General features: G+C 42.8%; 1 protein-coding gene across 2 annotated transcripts in view; it reads left to right on the forward strand.

The window, feature by feature from the left end:
• Positions 1–20,328, forward strand: part of PDC (phosducin) — a 32,198-nt gene extending 11,870 nt beyond the window's left edge. For both annotated transcript variants that reach the window (XM_045028328.1, XM_045028329.1), the window contains 3 exons: positions 16,080–16,157; positions 17,733–17,893; positions 19,178–20,328. In XM_045028328.1, the coding sequence (XP_044884263.1) occupies positions 16,097–16,157; positions 17,733–17,893; positions 19,178–19,705 (750 nt within the window). In that variant the 5' untranslated portion in view covers positions 16,080–16,096 and the 3' untranslated portion in view covers positions 19,706–20,328. The remainder of the gene's footprint in view (positions 1–16,079; positions 16,158–17,732; positions 17,894–19,177) is intronic.
• The last annotated feature ends 1,164 nt before the right edge of the window (positions 20,329–21,492 follow it).

Here is a 21,492-nt window from a genome sequence, read left to right on the forward strand (position 1 = left end):
TTGAATTGCTGTGGGATCTAGTGCATGGATCAGGTAGTTCCAACCCTGAGGAAAGCAGCAACCAAAATGGCAAAGACTCCAGACCAGGGAGCCAGGAGAGGAACCTCCCCCAGTCAGGGTCAAAGACTTAGTAAGAGGACCCCTTTCTTTTGTTTAAGCCAGCTAACATTCACAGTGCTGGAGCATTCATCTCTAAACTCTTCCTAACTCCCAGCTCTCTGCCAGGCAAATGGTCTGATGAGGATGAGTTGTGAGTGTTGGGAGGTGGGAAGTTTGTTGATTTGTTAATATTTAATGCCTATTAGTTAAACCTAACCCTTTAATTCCCCAGATCTTATTTTCTTGCTCCCAATAAACCCCACCTTTGTCAAATTGTTATTTTGGGATGTGTAATTTTGTTGCTGCAGTTTGTGTTGATGTACTTTATTATTTCTTGTGTACTGAGTTTTATAATCCTTTTCAGCCTGGGTAGCATTATTCATTTTCCAAAGGGACAGCACCCCATGTGTCCCAGGCACAGTGAGGAGTTACCTTGCGTGGCAGCAGCAGGCATCACACAAAGGAACCCAAGCCAGGACCCAACCAATGCAAAGAGAGGGAAGAAGCCACTCCATGTAGCAGACACCAGGGAGGAAGCTTGAGGGGCTATTGTAGCATAGAATGTACCTTACATGTCTGTAATTTGATCATTTATTTCTGTGACATGTTGCTCTAATGCAGCAAAAAGTTACTAGAAATGTTTTGTTATAAGGACATGCACATGGCAGCTGTTGGCAGCTTGAAAGGTCAACAAAGGAGATTCCCCTTTTCCCCCTTGTTCTTGTTGTATATGCTGATTGATTCCAGGACTGCTTAAGCCTAGTTAGCAATGGCTAGCTGTGTCTCTTGACTCAAACACAAAATATACAACTGTTACACAAACAGTCCATTGCAGAAATCAGTCGTCTTCTTTAAAAACTATATATATATAGTTTTTAAAGATGATTGTTTTCTGCTAGATTGATCATTCCCAGCAAGTGCAGGGGGATATTCCTTTCCTGATGCCCTCTCCAACACTCTGCTGGACAACCTGAACAGAGGAAAGCAGACAGTGCTCTGGAGAGGATGAGTTAAGAGTTCTGAACATATTTTTCCAACTTGACTGCTTAAAGTTAAGCAAATAAACTCATATTTAGTCATCTACAGAAAAGTTTGGCCTGATTTTCAGAGCACTTCCCTGAAGTGGCAAGTGCCTCAACACATCTGAAAATCAAGCCAGGTATTTAGGTTAAATATGGATTTTGGTTCCTGTCTTTAAACACCTAAATTTGAAACTTTTGGGAATTCTCCTTTTGCAACAAATAGACATTTTCTGACCTCCAACCATATGTTCTCCCAGTACAGCCACAGCTTTTAAAAAAAATGCAAATAAAATCAGTTCAGAGTAAGGAGCTGATAAATAAAAACTAGATTTCCTGAAAGAATAATGGATCAGAATAAATTAATATATCACCACCATGGTAACAAACATTATATTGGAGCCCTGGTCTCCAAAATGTAACTCCTTTAATTTCAACAGACACCGTTTAATGCACAGCATGTGGTTTTATTAAATCAAGATTAAAAACATCCCTATTAACCAAAATGTTTCTCGGAGATAAAACAAGTATTTTTAAACATCTACATTCTGTTCTAGGTGCACAACCCAAGCAACAGCATTGTTCCAGGAAATGATCTCCAGAAAGTGAAACTGACTGATAAAATCTCCAGCTAGTTTAACTTTTCAAACTGAGCGAAATGCAGAAAGTACACATACATAAATAGTGAAGACCGAATTAGACTTTATACTGCACAGGCAAATGATCAAATATGTATATGCACATGACAATGCACACACAACTTTGTGTGCATAATTATAGGCCAAGTTTTGAAAGTTTGGTCCTAAAGGTGTAAGAGTACCACAGATAAAGATTATTTTTTTAATTATCTGATTTTTTACCTAGTAGAATCCCTGGAAGTCTAACATTGTCACTCAACAAAGTGCTTAAATTGACTTGACAAAGCTTTAAGGATCAGTGAAACTTTGAACTGCATCTATTTAAAATGTTTCCATCTCACCATATGAGGAATTACATAACTCTTCTAAACCGGATAGACTGAATAATCCACTAACCCTCTCATCACCCCAGTGATCTGTAGTGAAGATGACAGCTTTCTACGTCAGCCCATCCAGGTTTATTTATTTTCTTCCTGCGACATGACCATTTCTTTAATCTGGCAAAAACTCCTGCGCCACTGCATTTTGCAACATTTTTTAGATGTGGTGGTCTGCAGACTACATTCTGTATGAACATGATTATAGTTTGGGCTATTTGTGTGTACAAAAAAAGCACATGCAATTTCATGCCTCACATGAATGCATTTCACTTCTAGTTAATACAGAAATGAGTATTTAGGGCAATGTTTCCAAACCTGAGTTCCTGAAGTTAGGCTACTAAATGCATATTTAGGCTCCTAAATATAAATGGTCTGATTGTCACTGAAGTCGATGGAAGCTGCAGGTGGTCTGTACCTTGGAATATCACACATGTAGGTAGGAGTATATCATTAGTCACCCAGGTCCGAAATTGTTAACCTTACCTCCCTAAATACTATTTGCATATGTAATTATGATAATAATACATGCATGCACAATAGGAAATGCATGTGCAATTCAGTACTGACTTGGAGCGTCCCTATTTGAAAATTTGGCTCATGTGGTTTTGAGTCATATAATATGTATTTATTTATTTTGTCATTGGTCTCTTGCTAAAAAGCTTGAAGTTTTACTAGCCACTACAGCAAGTAAAATAATGAGTTAACAGCCCCCTGTAAGTTGTCATGGTAGTAACTACAGGATGGATCCTGTATGGGCTGAGCACTCTCTCCATGAGCCAGCAAAGCATTCAAGCACATCTCAGCTTTAAGCACGTAAGCTGTGCTCAGCACCTTGTAGATGAGTCTAATCCAAGCCCATAGAATTCAATGGAAAAGCTCCCGTGACATCAATAGGTTTTGGAGCAGGCCCACTGGAAGTTATGATACTAGAGGCAGCACTAAGAAGTGTATCCTCCCTCCTATTTTGTCATTGGGTGCAAAAGGTCTCAGACACAGAGTAATCTAGTGGTTCTGCTGTATTGGGAGGGGAGGAGAAAATCAGATTTTAGTTGTCCACACACTGGGTGCATGATACCCTGTGGAATTTAGGTCTATGCTAGGTCTATTCATTGGGACCCCTTGGGGGGCAAGATAGGCAGAGCCATCCCTTGGGTATGGCGAATCAGGGTGACCGCTCCAGGCCCTGCGCTTTGGGGTGCCCTGCAGGCCAGTGTGCTTGGCCAGCACGATCAGTCCCGGAAGTGACAGGTCAGTCCCGGAAGTGATGGATTCGTCACTTCTGCCCCAGGCCCCACATCCCCCTAGGGATGGCCCTGAAGATAGGGGATGGTTGACCACTGGTGACAGAAGCAATAGGCACTGTTCCATGCAGAGGAGAGGTGTAAGGGCCATTGCAGTAGATCCAACCTCAGTGCTGAAGCAGTGATCATGTACTGTTTCTGCTGCTGCTCCATGGCCTGTGGGGAGGATTTCTCCTCCCTGTCCCCACAGCATCCACCCACGCAGTTGTTTTTGGGTCATTTAGTACCCTGGATGAGGTATACCATACGTTGTGATAGGCATGTGTAGGACCTCTAGACCTTGAAAGGTGGACTGTGGGAGAGCTGATCATCATAGCAGTGGAGATATATCTGCAGGTTTTGCATCTGTTGTTCTGGCAGGGTCCTGTGTCACTTTGAGTTGATGTGTCCTGGACTGTGGGAAGTTTGCTTCTGATGATGAGCTTGGAGAGGTTTGGGGGGGTTGTTTGAAGGCCAGAAGAGGGGGTTCAGGAAAGATTTATTTCAGGATGTGGTCCCCTTTGAGTATGGGTTGTAATTGTATAATGATACCCAGTATGGATTCCAGTATGGGGTGGTATGTGACAACAAGGGGTGTGTAGTCAGAGGGAGTTTTATTTCTGTATTGAAGCAGATTCTTTCAGGTATTTGGGTGGCCCATTCCGTGGTGTGATCTACTTCTCTGGTGAAGTGTCCTTGTTTGGTGAAGGCTGTTCTAAGTGTGTTAAGGTGTATAACCATGGGCTTTCTCCTTGGAGCATATTCTTTGGTATCTACCTGGCTGTAGATATCAGATTTCTTGGTGAGTTTGGGGTGGTTACTGGATCTGTGAAGGTAGGTGTGGTGATCCGTGGGTTTCTTGTACATTCTTGCCTGTAGGGTTCCATTGCTGAAGTTGATTGTGGTGTCCAGGAAGTTGATGCTAGTGTGGGAGTGTTCTAGACAGAGTTTAGTGGATGAGTGGTAAGTTGTTGAAGTTGCAGTGGAAATCTGAAAGGGAGTTTAGGTCATCTGTCCAGACTACAAAAACATCATCAATGTATATCATTGATTTTCTGGTGTGTTTGTCAAGAAATTCTTTCTCAAGGCGGCCCAGGAAGAGATTGGCATATTGGGGAATCATCCTAGTAGCCATGGCTGTTCCAATGGTTTGGACAAAGTATTTGTTGTTGGATGTAAAATTGTTATGTGTGAGGATGAAATGCATGAGTTGAGTGATGAGTTTTGGGTGGATATCTGAGTGTTGTCCGTTGTCTTGTAGATAATTAAGACAGGCAATGCCATCATTGGAAAGAATGTTAATGTGTAGGGAGGTGACATCCATGGTGGCAAGAAGGTGTTCTAAAGGAGATTGTTAATGTTGTTGAGTTTCTGGAGGAAGTTGGCACATTGTGTGGTGAGTGATTTGAGATGTTTTCTATGAGTCCAGATACTCATGTGTGGTGGTCACGATGTCATGTGCGGTGGCCAGATATGATGGGTCTGCTTGGGTTCCTTTGTTTGTGTATCCTGGGAAGCATGTGGAAGGTCCCTGGGGTGAGTTCATGAGGGGATGAGGTTGTAGAGTTTCTCTTGAAGTTCTTGGGGAAGGATTTGCTCCTATTGTTAAATTCCTGGGTAATTTGTGGTGTGGGGTCTTCTCTGAGTTCTTTATAGTAAGTGGTGTCAGAGAATTGTCAGTTGACCTTGTTAACATAATCATCATGGTTGAAGCCTATGATGGCACTCCATTTGTCTGCTTGTTTGATCACTATCTGGTAGTTGCATGTCAGGGACAGTATAGCTGTCCTCCCGGCAGTGGAGAGATCGTGGTAGATGTGATGTTTGTTAAGGATTTCACAGTCAATCTTTTTCTGAAGCAATCAATATAATGATGAAGAGTGTGGTTTCGTCTGCTCTAGGGTGTCCAGACAGATGATTCTTTTTTCTTATGATTGTCAGTGAGGATGTGGTAATTGTGGGTGGTGTCACCATTGTTGTGAAAGAATTCTTTGTGGTTTTAGGTTCGGGCAGAAGTTCAATCCCTTGAGGAGTATAAATAATTCACCTCTGGTTAGGGTGGTCTTGATAAATTGATGATGTTGGGGTGTCATGTAAAGTCCACGTGATGGGTCGTGGTGCCATGGTTTCTCTCAGAGGTGGTGTTCTGTGCATTGTGGAACTGTTGTAGTGGTTCCACTTTTTGTTTTTGTGTTGGAGGGCTATCATCAGATATTTTTTGATAGTTGTTTTGGGTATCTTGCATGATTTCCAGATAAGTTGCCTGATCTTTCTCTTCCAGTGTGTGGGAACATGTGATGATTTCTTGTTTGAGCTGGTCTCTTCTTGAGTATGTGAGGTGCAGTAAGTGGGTTCCTCAGTTTTTCTAAAGTCCTTCTGCAAATCTGTTCATCACATTTGTAGTGGTCAGAACGTTATAGATAGTGAGACCTGTGAGGATGATATTTTGTTTCTTGCATTTGCTCAGGAAGTAGATGCTGCCATTAAATTTTGCTTCTTTTCATCCTCCTGTGGAGTTCCATTTCAGCTGGCAAAATTCATTACCTTCATTGTTGTATTCAGTGTTGTTGTAACCGGGTTAGTTTGTTTTATTTTTTTAACAAAACACCCAAAGTTTACAAAACCCAGAAATTTTCCATTTAGTTGAAATGCTTTTTGATATTGAAAATTTTCCTTTAAAATGTTTTTTTTGCAATCAGCTCTAATGATGAATGGTGGTACTAATTGGCACTTATTTGGGAGGCATTAGTGGTACTTGTTTGGAATTAACTGTGTAACTAATGGTTTTGACATTTAAATGAAAGGATCACCCTCATACCAATACAACCTTCCCACCAGCACTCGTCACCTGACATTCTATTATTTTACATGACTGTACCATCTCAGGGTACCTCAGACACAGCTGAAATAACAGTCCTCACTGTGGAGTCAAATTTGCCGTCATATAGGCCAAGAGCATAGCAGGATTCCAAAAACGAGTGGATACTTATAGGGATAACAGAAACATCCAGTTTTGGTGTAGCAAGGATTTTAAAAACAGGGATTTTGAAAGGGATATGAATGTTTATGCTTCGGGGTATAAGCCAATGTATCTACTGGGATTAGGAAGAAACTTTTCCTGGGGGCAAGTTAGTTTATAACTGTCTACAGGAAGTTTTCTCACACCTTCTGAAGCCACTCACAGTGGCCACTGTCAGACAGGATACTAGACTCCCTCCATTACTGCCCAGTTACAGCTTCCTCAGCAGCAGAGCTTGGGCTGAAGAAAAAGCTGGGGGGTGGGATCTGGGACTAGAGGCAGAGCTGGGCTGGGTCCAAAAGGGAATGAGGGAAGAGCTGGGCTGGGGGCAGAGTGGGGTTGTGGGTAGAACGGGACTAGGGCCGGATCTGACCTGGAGGCAGAGCAGGGTTTGGAAGCAGAGCGGAAATGGGCCCTGAATGTGGTGGGGGTAGAGCTGGTCTGAGGATAGAGCAGGACTGGAAGCCTGGTGCTCCCTCACCACCTCCCATGGGGGCCCGCCCAGCCCTGGAGGCAGAGCAGGACCAGGGGCTGAATTGGGTTTGGGGAACAGTGAGGCTGGGATGGAGCTGGGCTAGGGGCGGAGTGGGGCTGGAAGCATAGCACTCCCTCTCTGCCCTCCATGGGGACTGGCCCAGGTCCCACCATGCACCCTGCCCCAGATGTTCTGCTGTGCCCCCCTATGGGGGCCCACCCTACAGTTTGAGGACCACTGCATTAGGATGTTCATCCTAGGACTTATATTGCCATTGAATAAACAGACAGTGCTACTGTAAAAGCTTCAGTGTGTATGTTAATATAGGTCCCTTTTCCATGCTGAGTAGTAAATAAGCAGTTCCAGTGAAACTACTTGCATTGTAAAGTTGTTTGCAGTGGTGTTTTAGCTGTGCTGGTCCCAGACTATTAGAGCGACTAAGTGGGTGAAGTAATATCTTATATTGGCCCAGTGAAGAGCTCTGTGTAACTCAAAAGCTTGTCTCTTTAACCAACAGACGTTGGTCCAATAAAAGATATTACCTCACATCCCTTGTCTCTGCATGGTAAAGTACAAATCAATGAGTAAGGGTGACAAAATCAGGCCCTTGACTAATAAAAATAGGCTTTTCAATATTTACATTGCATCTCTTCAGTTATGTGTGCATACTGGCCTTGCAGTGTCTGAAAGCGTCTGTCTTAATTCCTGTATAAACTTTATTTACAAAGATGACTTGAAACGATCATTTCACTTGCCTGGAATTTAGTTCCTGCTGTCTATTTTAGGTGCTCCATTACCATAGTATCTGAGTACCTCACAGTCTTTAATGTATTTATCCTCACAACACCCCTGTGAGGTAGGAATATATTGTTATCCCTATTTTACAGAGGGAGAAATGAGGCCCAGAAGGGCTCAGTGACTTGCCCAACGTCACAGAGGAAGGATGCGATGGCAAAAGGAATTGAACCCAGATCTTCCAGGCTAGTGCCCTAACCCTTAGACCATCTTGTGTAGCAGGACACCTACCTACAATGGGCCACTCACATTCCATTACCACCATGTTCTAATCCTATCAAAGAGGTTTCTAACGTTACTAAACATAATATTACATTACATAACTAAAGCAAATCTGCTACATATTAAACACCCAGTTACTCTGCAGCATTGATGGGCCATAAGAATAGGTGAATTGCTGTAGAAATATATTCTGATACACAGCTGAAATATGAAGTTAACATTTCTTCTAAGATATGGTCCCCTGTATTTTAAAGGCAGAGAGATTATTAGATTTGCTGATGTCAAAAAAGGGACAAAGGAATATATATTAATCTAACAAGTACTTACAATACATGTTTAAATTTCTATTAAGCATCTTTGAACTAATTTACAAATAAGCATTCTTTCAAAGAATATATGGCAGGAATTGAATCATGCTTTATGTACAAGATTTAATATTATTAAAATATAAATCTATAACTATTATGAAAGTCCACCAAAGAGACCACCAGAGAGACAGGCAGGTCAGAAAAGAAATATCTTAGTTAAAATTTATTTAAAGATAAAATCAGGTATATAAAGAAAATAAACATCATTAAGTACTATTGATATTCAGGAAGCTGTGATGTATCTGGAATATTTGAATCTAGTTATCTACTTTCAGAAGATAATAATAAATATTATATTATTATTATTATTGTAGTCCCTCTTTGGCTGAGCAGCAGCTTAAATTCAAGAACTCACAGATCAGTCTCCAATTTGGAGCAGAAATCAGTGCACAAAGTCAGGTATTTTCTTAGTGAAATTTGTTTATTTACAAGATGTACACAAGTCCTATTTCCCCAAACAGTGATAGGAATAAACTGTACGCAGACAACACATTTTTAAGGAATCTAAGGCAAAAAACCATTGCTTTGTGTCAAGAACTGCTATCCTCTCTCCAGCGCTCTCAGGCTCAAAGCCGAACAAAAACTGATTCCTTCCAGGAACTAAAACAAAAACTCTATCTTCTGAATGCTTAAGACACAACTATGTTCCAGTCCTGGAGTCTGAAACCTGGGAACCCCTGTAACTCCACATTGTCTCTCCAGACTCCATGGTCTTACTGTGTATGTTTAGACTGCAGCTAGGAACGTCTCCCAGCCTGGGTAGACACACATGCACTTGTCAAGCTAGCATGCTAAAAAATGTGGTATGGACATTGTAGCATGGGTAAAGAATTAAGTGGCTCAAGAGTGAGTAATGTAAAACCAGGGACCAGAACCTCACCTCAAGCAGCTTCCTAAAATCATGCTTGTTTTATGAAGAGTTTGGCCAGGTGCTGGGCACTGCACTCAGCATTGAGCCAACCATGGTGCATGATGACCTGGTCAGTCAGGATAGTGCCCTGCTGGGCTCAGAATCCAGCATGGGGACTGACGGGAGCCAGCAGCAGGCACTGAGTGGGGACAATGGAGTCACTCTATTGCTGAAACCGCTTCCAGAACAGACACTGGAGCAGTAGCAGCAGCAGCACATCCTGCGTCCATACTCCCAGGAATTGATAGTACCCTGCCAAGAAACAGCCTGCTGTGAACCCTGCAACAGACACAGACAGGACAGACGCCACCCCTGAGCCTGGTAAGTTTCTGACTCCATTTTAAATATTTATTAATACAGTAATGGAAGGGATTTCCACTCTATGACTCAATGCAAAAGTTATGAGAAGCCTCAGCTAGCAGCGTGTATCCACTAATGGCAGATTGCATGCCAGTGGTGTGACTCCCCTTCCACTACCACATGGAGTTCTAAAAGGTGACCGGGAAATGCAAACAGTAAAAAACAACACCTTTAAAGTGTATTTTTACTGGAAAGGCACAGATTTTTGCTAGGACCATTCCTGTTCCTGAAAAATAAATTACGATTCCTGTAAGTATGCTGCTCTGTAACGATTCTATGGTGTATTGAGCCACCTAGAAACAGTGGGTGGCAATAGCTCCAAGCAGGAACTCCAGATAGGAGTTTTTTGCAGATGGGCCTATTTTCCAGGGCCACCTCCATAGCTGACCAGCCCACACCATTCATCAATGTGCTGTTCAGTCACTATACATTTGAATACTTCTGTTGCATAAACTGCAGGTTTGCCACCAGCTGCTTGGATATCATCTCCCTTTGCCAATAGGGGACCATAAGAACTGCTATGTCTTCCAAAATGTGGAAAGCCTGATATGACAGAAAAAGTTTTGGTAGCATGGCCACTGATGGAAGCCTCACCCCATCCCCTCAAAAACCCTAAGTTTTGCAAAAGTCAAAAAAGTAGTTTTGCATTTTTAACGTACCATTGTGCCTGCAATGCTTTTGCTGCAATTAACTAAGCTGTGTCCAGGGATCTCCTGTTGTTTGAAGCCTCCTTCTCGCAATATAGTGAAGTTCCATTTGTAAAAGTATCATTTTCTGTCCTTGAAATTCCACAAGGATTTTTTTTGTGCTACTGCAGTGAGCTATTTGAGACAATAGGCCTCTGTATCTTGTCCTGGTTCCAGACCACTCAATCGCTAGTGGCTCCAGGACCTCCACAGCTTGCCCACACTGCAGCAAAAGGTTGGGTCAACATACGTTCACGGACTGTTCCAAAAGGAAGCATTTCCATGACGAACTTATGATTGACATTCTGGAGAAGGCCAACAAGCAGGTCCAGTACCAAAGACAGAAGGATTTGGGGCTAGAGGAAAGGCATGCAGCAAGGCAAGAGGAAAGGCTCGGGCTGGCTGCACAGCTCAAGGACAGGGTTTCAGCACAGGAGCAGGCACTTCCTTTGTAGTTCTTGGAACAGGAATGGTGGCTAAGGGAGGAGGACAGAGCTCAGCAGAAAGAGCTGTTCGAGAGGCTCATATCACTAATGACTGCAAGAATAGCAGCTCCTGCTGCATCACCCACATCACGGACTGATTCCCCTGCACACTACCCTGTGCTGCAGTACACAAGCAGCTTGGACATCTCCATGGCTGGGTAGCATATGTGAATGGGCCCCATGAGTGGCTGGACAGGGCAACCTTGCCTCTGCAGCCCTATTGATCCCCTCCCCTGTGGATGCCTCCACCTTCACCCCACAGCAGCACGTGCCTGGCAAATGGGGGAAAGAAGGGAAAGGAGAACTGGTGGCCAGGGGCCATGCTGCGGTAGGAGGTTCTGTCTTGTATCTGGTTTCACTTGCTGCACTTTATTTTGTTGTGGGTTTTTTTTTCCTGTAAGGTTGTGTTGTCACTGGTGTGTTAGTATGGTAATGGCAGCTGGCCTGCCTGGCAATGGGTGAATGTTGTACTTTTCTAATACATATTTATAAACAAAGGGGGTTTTATTTCCTCTAGAAAGCTTATTTCTATCATTGCATCACATCATATGGTGTGTGTTCAAAATACACATGATCAGGGACCACTGGGAATTAATATTCATAGACTACTGCTCAATACCGTTATCTATTACAATCCATACTTCATCACTTCCTTACATCAATCCATACTGTGTATAACCCCTTTCCCCCTATTTCATAAATGATCATATCATTCAAAAAGTACACAGCATGGCACTAAAATTCTGCACCCCATCCCATTCCCCCCCCACACACAATCAATGACTCCCATACCACCCTCACCCCCCAAGCACATTGATATAGATATTATTCCCCCTCTTCCATTGGACCATGCAAGTCCCTAATGTGGGAGAACAAAGCATGCCTGACTTCTGTTGCCCGGGCACATCAAGCCCCAGTTGTGGTTGCTGCACTTTCTGGTTGAGTGCACAGATTCAGCAGCCCCTCACTGTCATGGGCCCATTCAAAGAGAAATGGCTCAACTCTGGCTTCACAAAGATTGTGAAGAGCACAGCAAGCCATAGTAATACAGAAAGCATCAATGACACCAGCATGCAAACCGGTCTGTAAACATCTCAAATGGGACTTTGAGCTGCCAAACGCACATTCAACAACCATTCTGCACTGGCTGAAAGTGTAATTAAACTGTCTTTTGCCAGGGTCTCTGAAATCAGGATATGGTTTCATAAGCCAAGGCACAAGGAGGTATGCAGGGTCCCCCAGAATAACAGTTTGGACAGTCTTTTGGTGGGAATAGTGCCCCAGCCTGTCCATGAATGTAGACTCCTGTTCGGTAGAAAACCCCAGCATCATGAACTTTTCCAGTGCAACCCTTGCTGATGTTTATAAATTGCCCTCTGGGTCCACAAGGGCCTGCATAGTGGAGTAGTATCCTTTGCAGTTATGTGCTCCTGGAGGAGAGCAAATTATGGGCACATGAGTCTCATCATTGCCCTAGCATAGTTTGGAAACACCATTCTCTCAAAGCCAGTAATTACTTCAGGAATATCTTTTATGCCCACCACCTTGGGGTAAACCACATGCCTGATCACCTCAGAAACCTCTGCCACCACTTTACCCACAGTTGACTTTCCAACACTAAACTGGTTTGCAATGGACCTGTAGCAGTCTTAGGTAGCCAGCTTCCAAACAGCTATGCCAACCTGCTTCTAGATTGGCTGGGGTGGCCACATGCATGTTTCTTTATGCTGCTCACAAAGCTCCAGAAATGTAGCTTTCTTCACGCTAAAGTTCTGGACCCACTGCTGGTCATCCCAGGTCTGCATGACAATGTGATCCCACCAGCCTATGGCATTGCTTCAGAAACACTGGTCTGCACAGAGGGCATCAGAGGCTGTATCAAGTGTACTGAGAAGCATCAGCCAGTTCAAGTCTGCCATGCTTCGGGGTACTCTTATTCCTCTGCTTCCTCCTCCTCCAGCTATGTCAGGTGTCTTTGGTGGTTCAGAAAATGCCATTGAAATGTCCATCAGCACCTCATGGAAGCTCTGCCCATTTCCTGACACAAGAGTGCAAGTGCAAGCCAGAGAAGTTCTTCAAGAGGTGCCTCCTCCACATCGCTGGCTCTGGTAGTTGGGAGTGCACTGACCAAAATGACTCCAGGCAGGCCATTCAAATTCCTGTAATGTACAGGGTGAACAGTCAAGTTTTCCCACAGTGCATCATGGTCAAAGGACTAGAGCAGCCATGTTTCAGGTTGCCACGACGGAGTCTGGGATATGGTTGGTTTGACTTGGGTCTGAGTGCTGCAGTGTGGATAGCAGAGCTTGAGATTTGAGCCCGGGTTAGAAAATTCTTAATGTAAGGTTAACAAGTAGTGTAGATGTTCAAGCCCTGGGTTCTCTAACCCAGTGTCAGCTGACTCGAGTCCCACTAACCCTGGGGTTACATTGCAGTGTAGACATACTCTAAAGTGGCCAGATTTTCAAGAGTGTCCACACCCAGCATTTCCCACACCCTCCTGCAGAGTCGTTCCTTTGGAGCTGTAGAGTGCTCAGTACCTTAGAAAATCTAACCACCTCACTTAGGTGCCTAAATGTGAAATCTGCCCTTAACTAATTCATTCTCACAATACCTGGCTAAGATCGGCAAGTAAAGTTTTCCCACAATGCACCAAGGTCCCAAGCTCTCAGAGTGAGTCAGTAGCAGAGCCAGGATTACATCTCAGGAGTTCTTGGCCCCCCATCCCAGGCTCAGCTCACTAGACTTCTGTGTTATGTTGTTCATTGTTTTACAACCAAATGATGTGAAAATACTTTTTGCAGTACTACAGTGATTCAGCTAATTTTCTGGGATTCATTATGTACAACAGACCAGTAAAATATACTTTCTAAAAGAACCCAGCACACTTTGATGCTGTTATGCACTTTGATGCTGTAAAGCACTCAAGCTGCTTTACTCTTGTTGTGATCAACTTTCTCAGATTCAAACCTGCAGCAGCCAGGAAATCCACTTAACTGTACTATTTGCTTACCATGTATATTTTTAAATGCATTTAGGGCCAAAACCAATAGAAAAGCAAAATCTATATGAAAGGGATCCACATTAAAAACCCTCATGTTTTTCTAATGGAGCCAAGGATGAAACCTTGGCTCCAGTAGTGTAGCTGCTGACATAGTCATTTGCAGTCTCTAATGCCAGTCCTGGGAGGGAGTTATAGATGCGTTTCACTACTACCCCTTTATGGCCCAGTGGATCTACACAGTAGTCATCTCTCTGATACATTCACTATTCTCTGTTCTACTGGAGGGCATAGGAGCTATTTGGTGAATAATTCAGCAACAGGATGTGGAATTCACTTTCATAGGGTCCTGTGAACAGCTGACACAGTATTTATGCTACTTTTGGACCTACGTAGTTCACCAGAATTTGGCAAATAAAGTGAGCAACTACAGTAGAAATACAGAAAAGGAATCAATTTCACAGTAGTTTGTATCTGCATAGCTATATCACATACTACACGTAGTATTTTAGTAACATCATATACCGGTACTTCATTATCCGCTCCCCTTCAACACAGAATCAGAATGTTGCCCAGGGACCAGTTTGGATTAATTATTTGCACCAAGAATTTTTGCTCTGAAGAATTTATCACCCCATTTGCTAATTACCTCCACTTGAAACTCACACATACAAGCAGCAGAGTATCCACCTTAGGAGGCATTGCACTATGGTATTTTATCATGAAAAGCACAGATTTGTTACAGAAACATTGAAGTTGGCAAAAATTAAGGTGCATTTCTTTACAAACACTATCTAAAATGAAAATAATTCAGTTCTTACTTACCATCAGCTTTTTAACTCTGGCATTAATTACCTGGTCAACATTTAAAAACATATTTACTTGGCAGTGACTTTGCAGAGCAGGCTTTGTAGCAAAAGCAGGATAAAAATATTCTCATAGGACACAAGTAGAGGGCAAAGTATCAAGTTATATCTGCAGAGAAAAAGTGGGAAATAAGACTAAATAGAATGGCATCTTCATTTCTCTGAGTTTCTGACATTGGTCTTTTCTGTGGAAAATGCTTGTAGTTTAAACTCCATTTACAGTTTTTGAACAGAAGGGTGCAATGTATGACGTTTCTACTAGAGGGAAGATGAAAAGGTTCACCTCAAGCACGTAGTAGTGATTAGGTTGAATAATATGTATTGTCAGCATTGGGTACATAAAACAGATGAATCAGTAATTGGTACCTTTGTCACTATTCCTATGTAAAAGTGCTAGTAGATTCTCAGTGCTCACAAAAGTCACAATATTCTGTTAAAAAAATGTATTGCCTTTCAGGAAAAAAAAGAATACTGCCCAAATCAGTTCATTTTGCAACCCCAATGCCCCCGTCTGATCCAGTTGCCTTGTACCACTGTGGCAGTGAAAATTAGCTGTAAAATCAGCCTGTCTGAGAATTCTCCAAGGAACGGAGACTCCTTGCATGGTATAGAGCCACCACAGTGCTTCTACACATACACACACACACACACACACACACACACACACACACACACACACACACACACACACACACACACACACACCCTCCCAAAAGCACATTCAGGGGACATCGCTAGGTTACCTCACTGATTCCCAGCTGACAATAGGGCCCCTGATGCTGCTTTAATTTACAGCAGGAACCAGCCAGGTCCCCTGACAGCTCCATGATTGAGGGAGCATAAAAGTGGCTTAAAGCCACCATTGCCTCATCTTTCCCAGCATGCATCAAGTGCAGCCCAGCCAGGTCAGAGGATCTAGCCCTGGATATTTAAGAGATATCAGTTCAGACACAAGGTACTGAGGTTTGGCTCAGTCACCTTTAATAAACTCAAGAGTGCAGGATGGAAAATGTATTGCATAGGAGCTATTTGGTGAATAATTCAGAGTAATAAATATGATTGTTGGAATCAGGATCTGTTACTGAATGGTTTTCAAACAAAAATGGGAGAAATTTGCAATGAGTATAATTCCAGCAAATTTTACTAGCTCTGTTCTTCACTAGATTACTCATATTTCCTGCTGACCTATAGGACACAATAAGATTTAGGAAAAGGAACACCCTCATATTTTAAATTAGCCTTGGTTCAGACACCTTTAATAATGCAGACTGATATGTTGTCCTAATTGCTTTTTATGAGATTAAGAGAACTATAATTAAATTAAGATTGCATAAGCTTTAATTACAGACTTGGAGCTGCACTGATATCTAAAAGCAGCAGGAAATTATACATTGTATTATAACCAGCTATAAAACGTACTGCTCATCTGTCATGTTACAGTATTCATTATTTTCTGTGTTGACTTTGTCGTTTTAGCCAATTGAGTAACAGTTATGGAAGAGCAAAAAAGTGCCAGTTTGGAACAAGATTTTGAAGGGCAGGCTACTCATACAGGTAAAGAAACAAAGTTAAGGGACATTTTAGCTCATTGTTAAAAATTAATCAGTGTGGAAGCCTGTAATTTTAATTTGCTGATAGGAATTCAGAATGCCTTGCACAGGTATATTCAGGATCCAATGAAAACATTTTGATGACTAATTCACACCCCTCTTGACTGGACAGGTTACGCAGGGTTGAATTCAGAGCCAGCCTTATTGGTGCTTGAGGCAAATGGCTGCACGAGACACCAAAGCAGCAGTGACATTGTTCAGTGCAAATTTGATGTAGGCTACTTTGCCTCAGTCATTAACAATCTCCTTTATTCCTTTGTACTGAAAACAGTTGTAACCCACTAACACTGGGCTATAAGTTTTCAGTCACAAAGGCTGAAATCTGGGAATTTTGCCTCCTATATGTCTTTGCCAGAAACATTAATGCCTAGTCTGACAAGCAAAAAATTCATCCACAAATGGTTTGGTCATAGCATAATATAGCCATTAAAAACTTTAAACCATCTTTGGTTGGATCCATTCTTCTTTTCTTTTTCCAGTGTCTACTGGCTATTGTTTATGTGAGTGCTGTCACTGTATTCAGTGATGTACAGAACAGACAGGCAGCATGCTCCCTACCCAGGGAGCATGGAAGCATATGTTCTAAACATCTCATTTTTCTCTGTGCGCCCCAGATGTTCTTGTGCCCTTTCCTTCAGCCCTACCCCATGCAACACCACTTCCTACAATTACTTCCCAAATCAGCACTGTTGACCTGGGCCAAGATTTCAAAAAAGGACCCTAAAGTTAGAAGCCTAATAGGGACATAGTAGCCTAAATAAGTAACCTGAATTTCAAATGTGCTGAGCACTCAAGATCATCCATTGATATATTAGGAGTTTCTGGGTGCTCAGCACTTTTGAAAATCAGGGCATTTATTTAGACTCCTAATTTTTGGTTCCTGTTTTTGGAAATGTTTAGCCTAGATCTTTTCCCCATCTCATTGGGTGGCACATTATCTCTTTTTATGTGTGGCTCTTTAATATGATAATATTTAGAGCCTTTGCCCTCAAAGATTATGAAGCTAGTTGTTTAATTCACAATTATAAAGCAGCACACTCACCGAATGCAAAAAGACCCCACCAACTAGCAGTTTAGTAGCTCTGAAGGGAGAATGCTTGACATTTTTGAATTTTTGGTGCAAGTTCAAATTTCACTGACCAACCACCCCATATCACCACCCTGAAAATTTGACAAGTTTTCCTACAATATTTTTTTCAACTAGCTATAGATGCAGTTTTTGGAACCATTTGACATTTTGAACCAGTAACATTTTCAAAATATTTTTGCAAAATGTTTTACTGTTTAATCAACCAGCTCTAGAGAGTAGGATTTGATTTTAGTTCTGTAATCAGAAACATTTCAGCATTGACTAAGACATACATTTCAATGGCAAAGATATGGGCTATAAAATCTCAGTGTTCTGACCTCTTGTTTTGCAGTGCGTATAAGGTCTTTAAATATGCCCTGTGTTCAAAGACACTGTCTTTCTGAAACTAACAAACAAAACCAAATAATTATGGGTCTTTATCTCTCCTAGGGCCCAAAGGCGTGATCAATGACTGGAGAAAGTTTAAATTAGAAAGTGAAGACAGAGATTCCCTCCCTTTGAGCAAGAAAGAGATCCTCAGACAAATGTCTTCGCCACACAGATCTCTCAGTAAAGATGATAAAGACACCAGAGAGAGATTCAGTCGTAAGGTAACAAGAGAAAACACAAGTGAATAAATGATTCTATATAAAACATGAAAACAAGAAAAATGGGGTATAAGCACAGGAGGAGAAGCCAGAAAGTACTGAATTTAATTGCCACCAATCATAGAATCTCAGGGTTGGAAGGGACCTCAGGAGGTCATCTAGTCCAACCCCCTGCTCAAAACAGGACCAAACCCAACTAAATCATCCCAGCCAGGTCTTTGTCAAGCCTGACCTTAAAAACCTCTAAGGAAGGAGATTCCACTACCTCCCTAGGTAACCCATTCCAGTTCTTCACCACCCTACTAGTGAAAAAGTTTTTCCTAATGTCCAGCCTAAACCTCCCCCTCTGCAACTTGAGACCATTACTTGAGACAATTCCCACTTCCGTTCTGTCCTTATACAAATCATTAACATCTCCATCTCAGTTTTCCTCAGCTGCAAACTGGGACAATACTGAACTACCTCAAAGTGACAATGTGAAGTCAATGTTTATAAAGTAAGTTGAATGTGAGAAGGGCAGTGAGTGATACATGTTAGTATTAGTTGCTGAAACTTAGCTTGAGGCCTATTGAAAGCTACAAGGCCCTTGGATTATTATAAATAAAATACAGAGAGATCATGAAGGGGCAGATTGTGCTATTCTTGCTCACACTGAGTAGTATTTTGCTTTGCAAGAAGTCCTGCTGAAGAAAATGAGACTACTCACAGAATAAAGACCTACTTAGTAGAAAGATGGAAGCATCTGACCCAAAACGCACATGAAATAGAACACACCATTGATCATCACAATCTGGCCAACTGTTGACCAGTGCTGAATCTTCTACCCTCAATAAAAGTTAATGAGAAGACTGTGGTGAGATAATTATCACAGTATCTAGCTGCCTCAGATCTCCTTCAATCTTGTCAATCTGGATAAATTATTGCCTCCCGAAAACAGATGAAGACCAGGGGAGAAATTCTGACCCTATTGAAGTCACTGGCAAAACTCCAACTGACTTTAGTGGGGCCAGGATTTCACCCAATGTGTCCTTGCTGATATTGTTAGATATATCAGTTGCCTTCAATACCATTTACCTGTACCCAAGTATAGAGAGATGGGGTTTCCATTTAATGTCTTATTTCCTCTCTCTCCAAGATTCCCCACAGGGCAATTTTGCACAATTATTCTTCTGCCCAAGGGTTTTATGTGGGGTTCCACAGACATCATCTTGTTCCTCTCCTTGTTCAGTGAATATACACATACACACACACACATTCAGTAATATAATGCTCTCTTAATATTCACAGATGAGTATGCAGGAGTATGAGCTCATCCATGAGGAGCAAGAGGATGAAAGTTGCCTACGAAAATACCGCAAACGCTGCATGCAGGATATGCATCAGAGGCTGAGCTTTGGGCCCAGATATGGCTATCTGTATGAGCTGCAGAATGGAGAACAGTTCCTGGAAGTCATTGAGAAAGAGCGAAAAACCGTCATGGTCATTGTTCACATTTATGAAGATGGCATCAAGGGCTGCGAGGCACTAAACAATAGCTTAACTTGCCTTGCTGCAGAATACTCCACAATGAGATTTTGTAAGATAAAGGCATCTAACACAGGTGCTGGAGACCGCTTTTCAACTGATGTGCTCCCAACCCTGCTTGTCTACAAGGGTGGGGAGCTTTTGAGCAATTTTATTAGTGTTACTGAACACTTCAGTGAGGAATTTTTTGCTGTGGATGTGGAATCTTTCCTACATGAGTATGGGCTGCTACCCGAAAAAGAGATTCCAGCACTTGGAAATGGCAATACAGATGATCAAGATATTGAATAATTGGAGAGGGATATAGCCCTTCGTTATCTCCTATTTCTCCATATATTGCAATTGGATCTCAGCAGAACCCATGATCATTTAGAGAAGCCTGTGTGTGCTCATTACTTTATATGTAAGAGATACATATATAAATATTTCTTAACCATCAGTATGTGAATTTTATTTAAAGCACATCTAACAGCCCTATACATATGTTTCCATGGAATCTACAGTAATAACATTAGGAGAAAATACAGGTGATGATCTTTATAAAATTAGTAATAGGTTTTAAATTAGATACAGGTCTTAAAAAGTAAGTTAGGCGCTAATCCTGTACCCATTAAAGCCAAAAGGTTAGCATCTAATTTCAGTCAGAACAGAATAAGACCCTTCTAAACTCCTTCCTCAGTGCATTCTGCACCAATGCGCATGTGCAGAATTTATGTTGCTGCAGATTTTTTTTGCTTCCCTACAGAAAAATGATTTTCTAATGGGGAAGTGACAAGTGCGGTCACGTAACCCTCCCCCATAGTATGTTTCGGGTGCTGACAGAGGTAAATCACGGTGGGGCGAGACTGGGGAAGACCCAGTTGGTGGCTCCTACCCTGTGCTGGGCTCAGCTGCTAGTCTCGGCTGGCATCCGGGTCTGGGTCAGACCCACCCCCAGATTTGTCCCCAGGCTGTAGGAAGCTCTGCAAATTCCATCCCCCACCCCCGCCAGTGCTTCCTGCACCCATCACTCCTCAGCTGCAGGGGGAGGGATCCTGTACAGGGAGCTGCTCCCCCATCTCCCCAACCCCTGTGCACCCAGATCCCCTCATACCCAGACCCTCTCGCACAGCCTCACCCCGCTCCTCTGGACCCAGAACCCTTCCTGACAAGCCTCACTTCCCCTGTACCTGGACTATCTCAATGAGCCACCTGCACCAGGATTCACACCCCTCTGAGCCCCAAGCAGCTGCAATTGTATCCCCACCCCACTCCCCCAGCATCTAGATTCCTCCACTGAGCCTCCTAGACCCACCTGCCAAGCTCTATCCTCCCCCCGCCAACACCCCCCCGCTAAGCCCCAACCACCTTCACTTGGACCCCCCTGCAGCATCCCATTACCATTGCACCCAGAACCCAACAAGCCCCTGTGCAGCCAGATGCCTGCACACGCAGATCCCCCAGTGAGCTGCCCACACCCAGATTGCCCCACACAGAACCCTCTCAACCCACACTAAGCCCTTGGACCCTGCAGGGCTGAGCCTGCCTGCATCTAGCACAGAGGGGCAGGCCCTGGGGTGTTTCTAGGGCAGGCCTGGTCCTTATGCTGTATGAGAGTTGGATGCAGCCTCACCACTGAGTCCATGTTCAGGAGGAGCTGCAGAGTGAGCTGTGCTTCCCAATGCCATGCTGGAACTTCCACATTTGTTTAACAAATAACATTTGCAGAATTTTTAATTTTTTGGCACAGAATGCTCTCAGGAGTAGTATGTGTGTGCGTGGGCGGGGGTGGGGGGGAGGAGACACACCCTATACATCTACAGCAAAGAAGGGACTATATGCAAGATCACCACCTGACTGAAGTCACTTGCAAAACTCCCATTGATTTCAGTGGGGCCAGAATTTCTCCCAATGTTAAAGATAAATCAGTATTTGGGCTGTGAATGTTCACAGGTTACATACGTAAGAAATATAGGTCACACAGTTAAATATTTTGTTTTGTATTTAACTGTTGATAATTGTGAAAATATGGATTAGTTCATTGCTGAAACAAGAGCTCCTCTTGAGAAAATAATATCACAGCTACTGTAACCTCTTTG

This window comes from Mauremys mutica, chromosome 8, assembly GCF_020497125.1.
Source record: "Mauremys mutica isolate MM-2020 ecotype Southern chromosome 8, ASM2049712v1, whole genome shotgun sequence".
NCBI classification, from domain to species: domain Eukaryota; kingdom Metazoa; phylum Chordata; order Testudines; family Geoemydidae; genus Mauremys; species Mauremys mutica.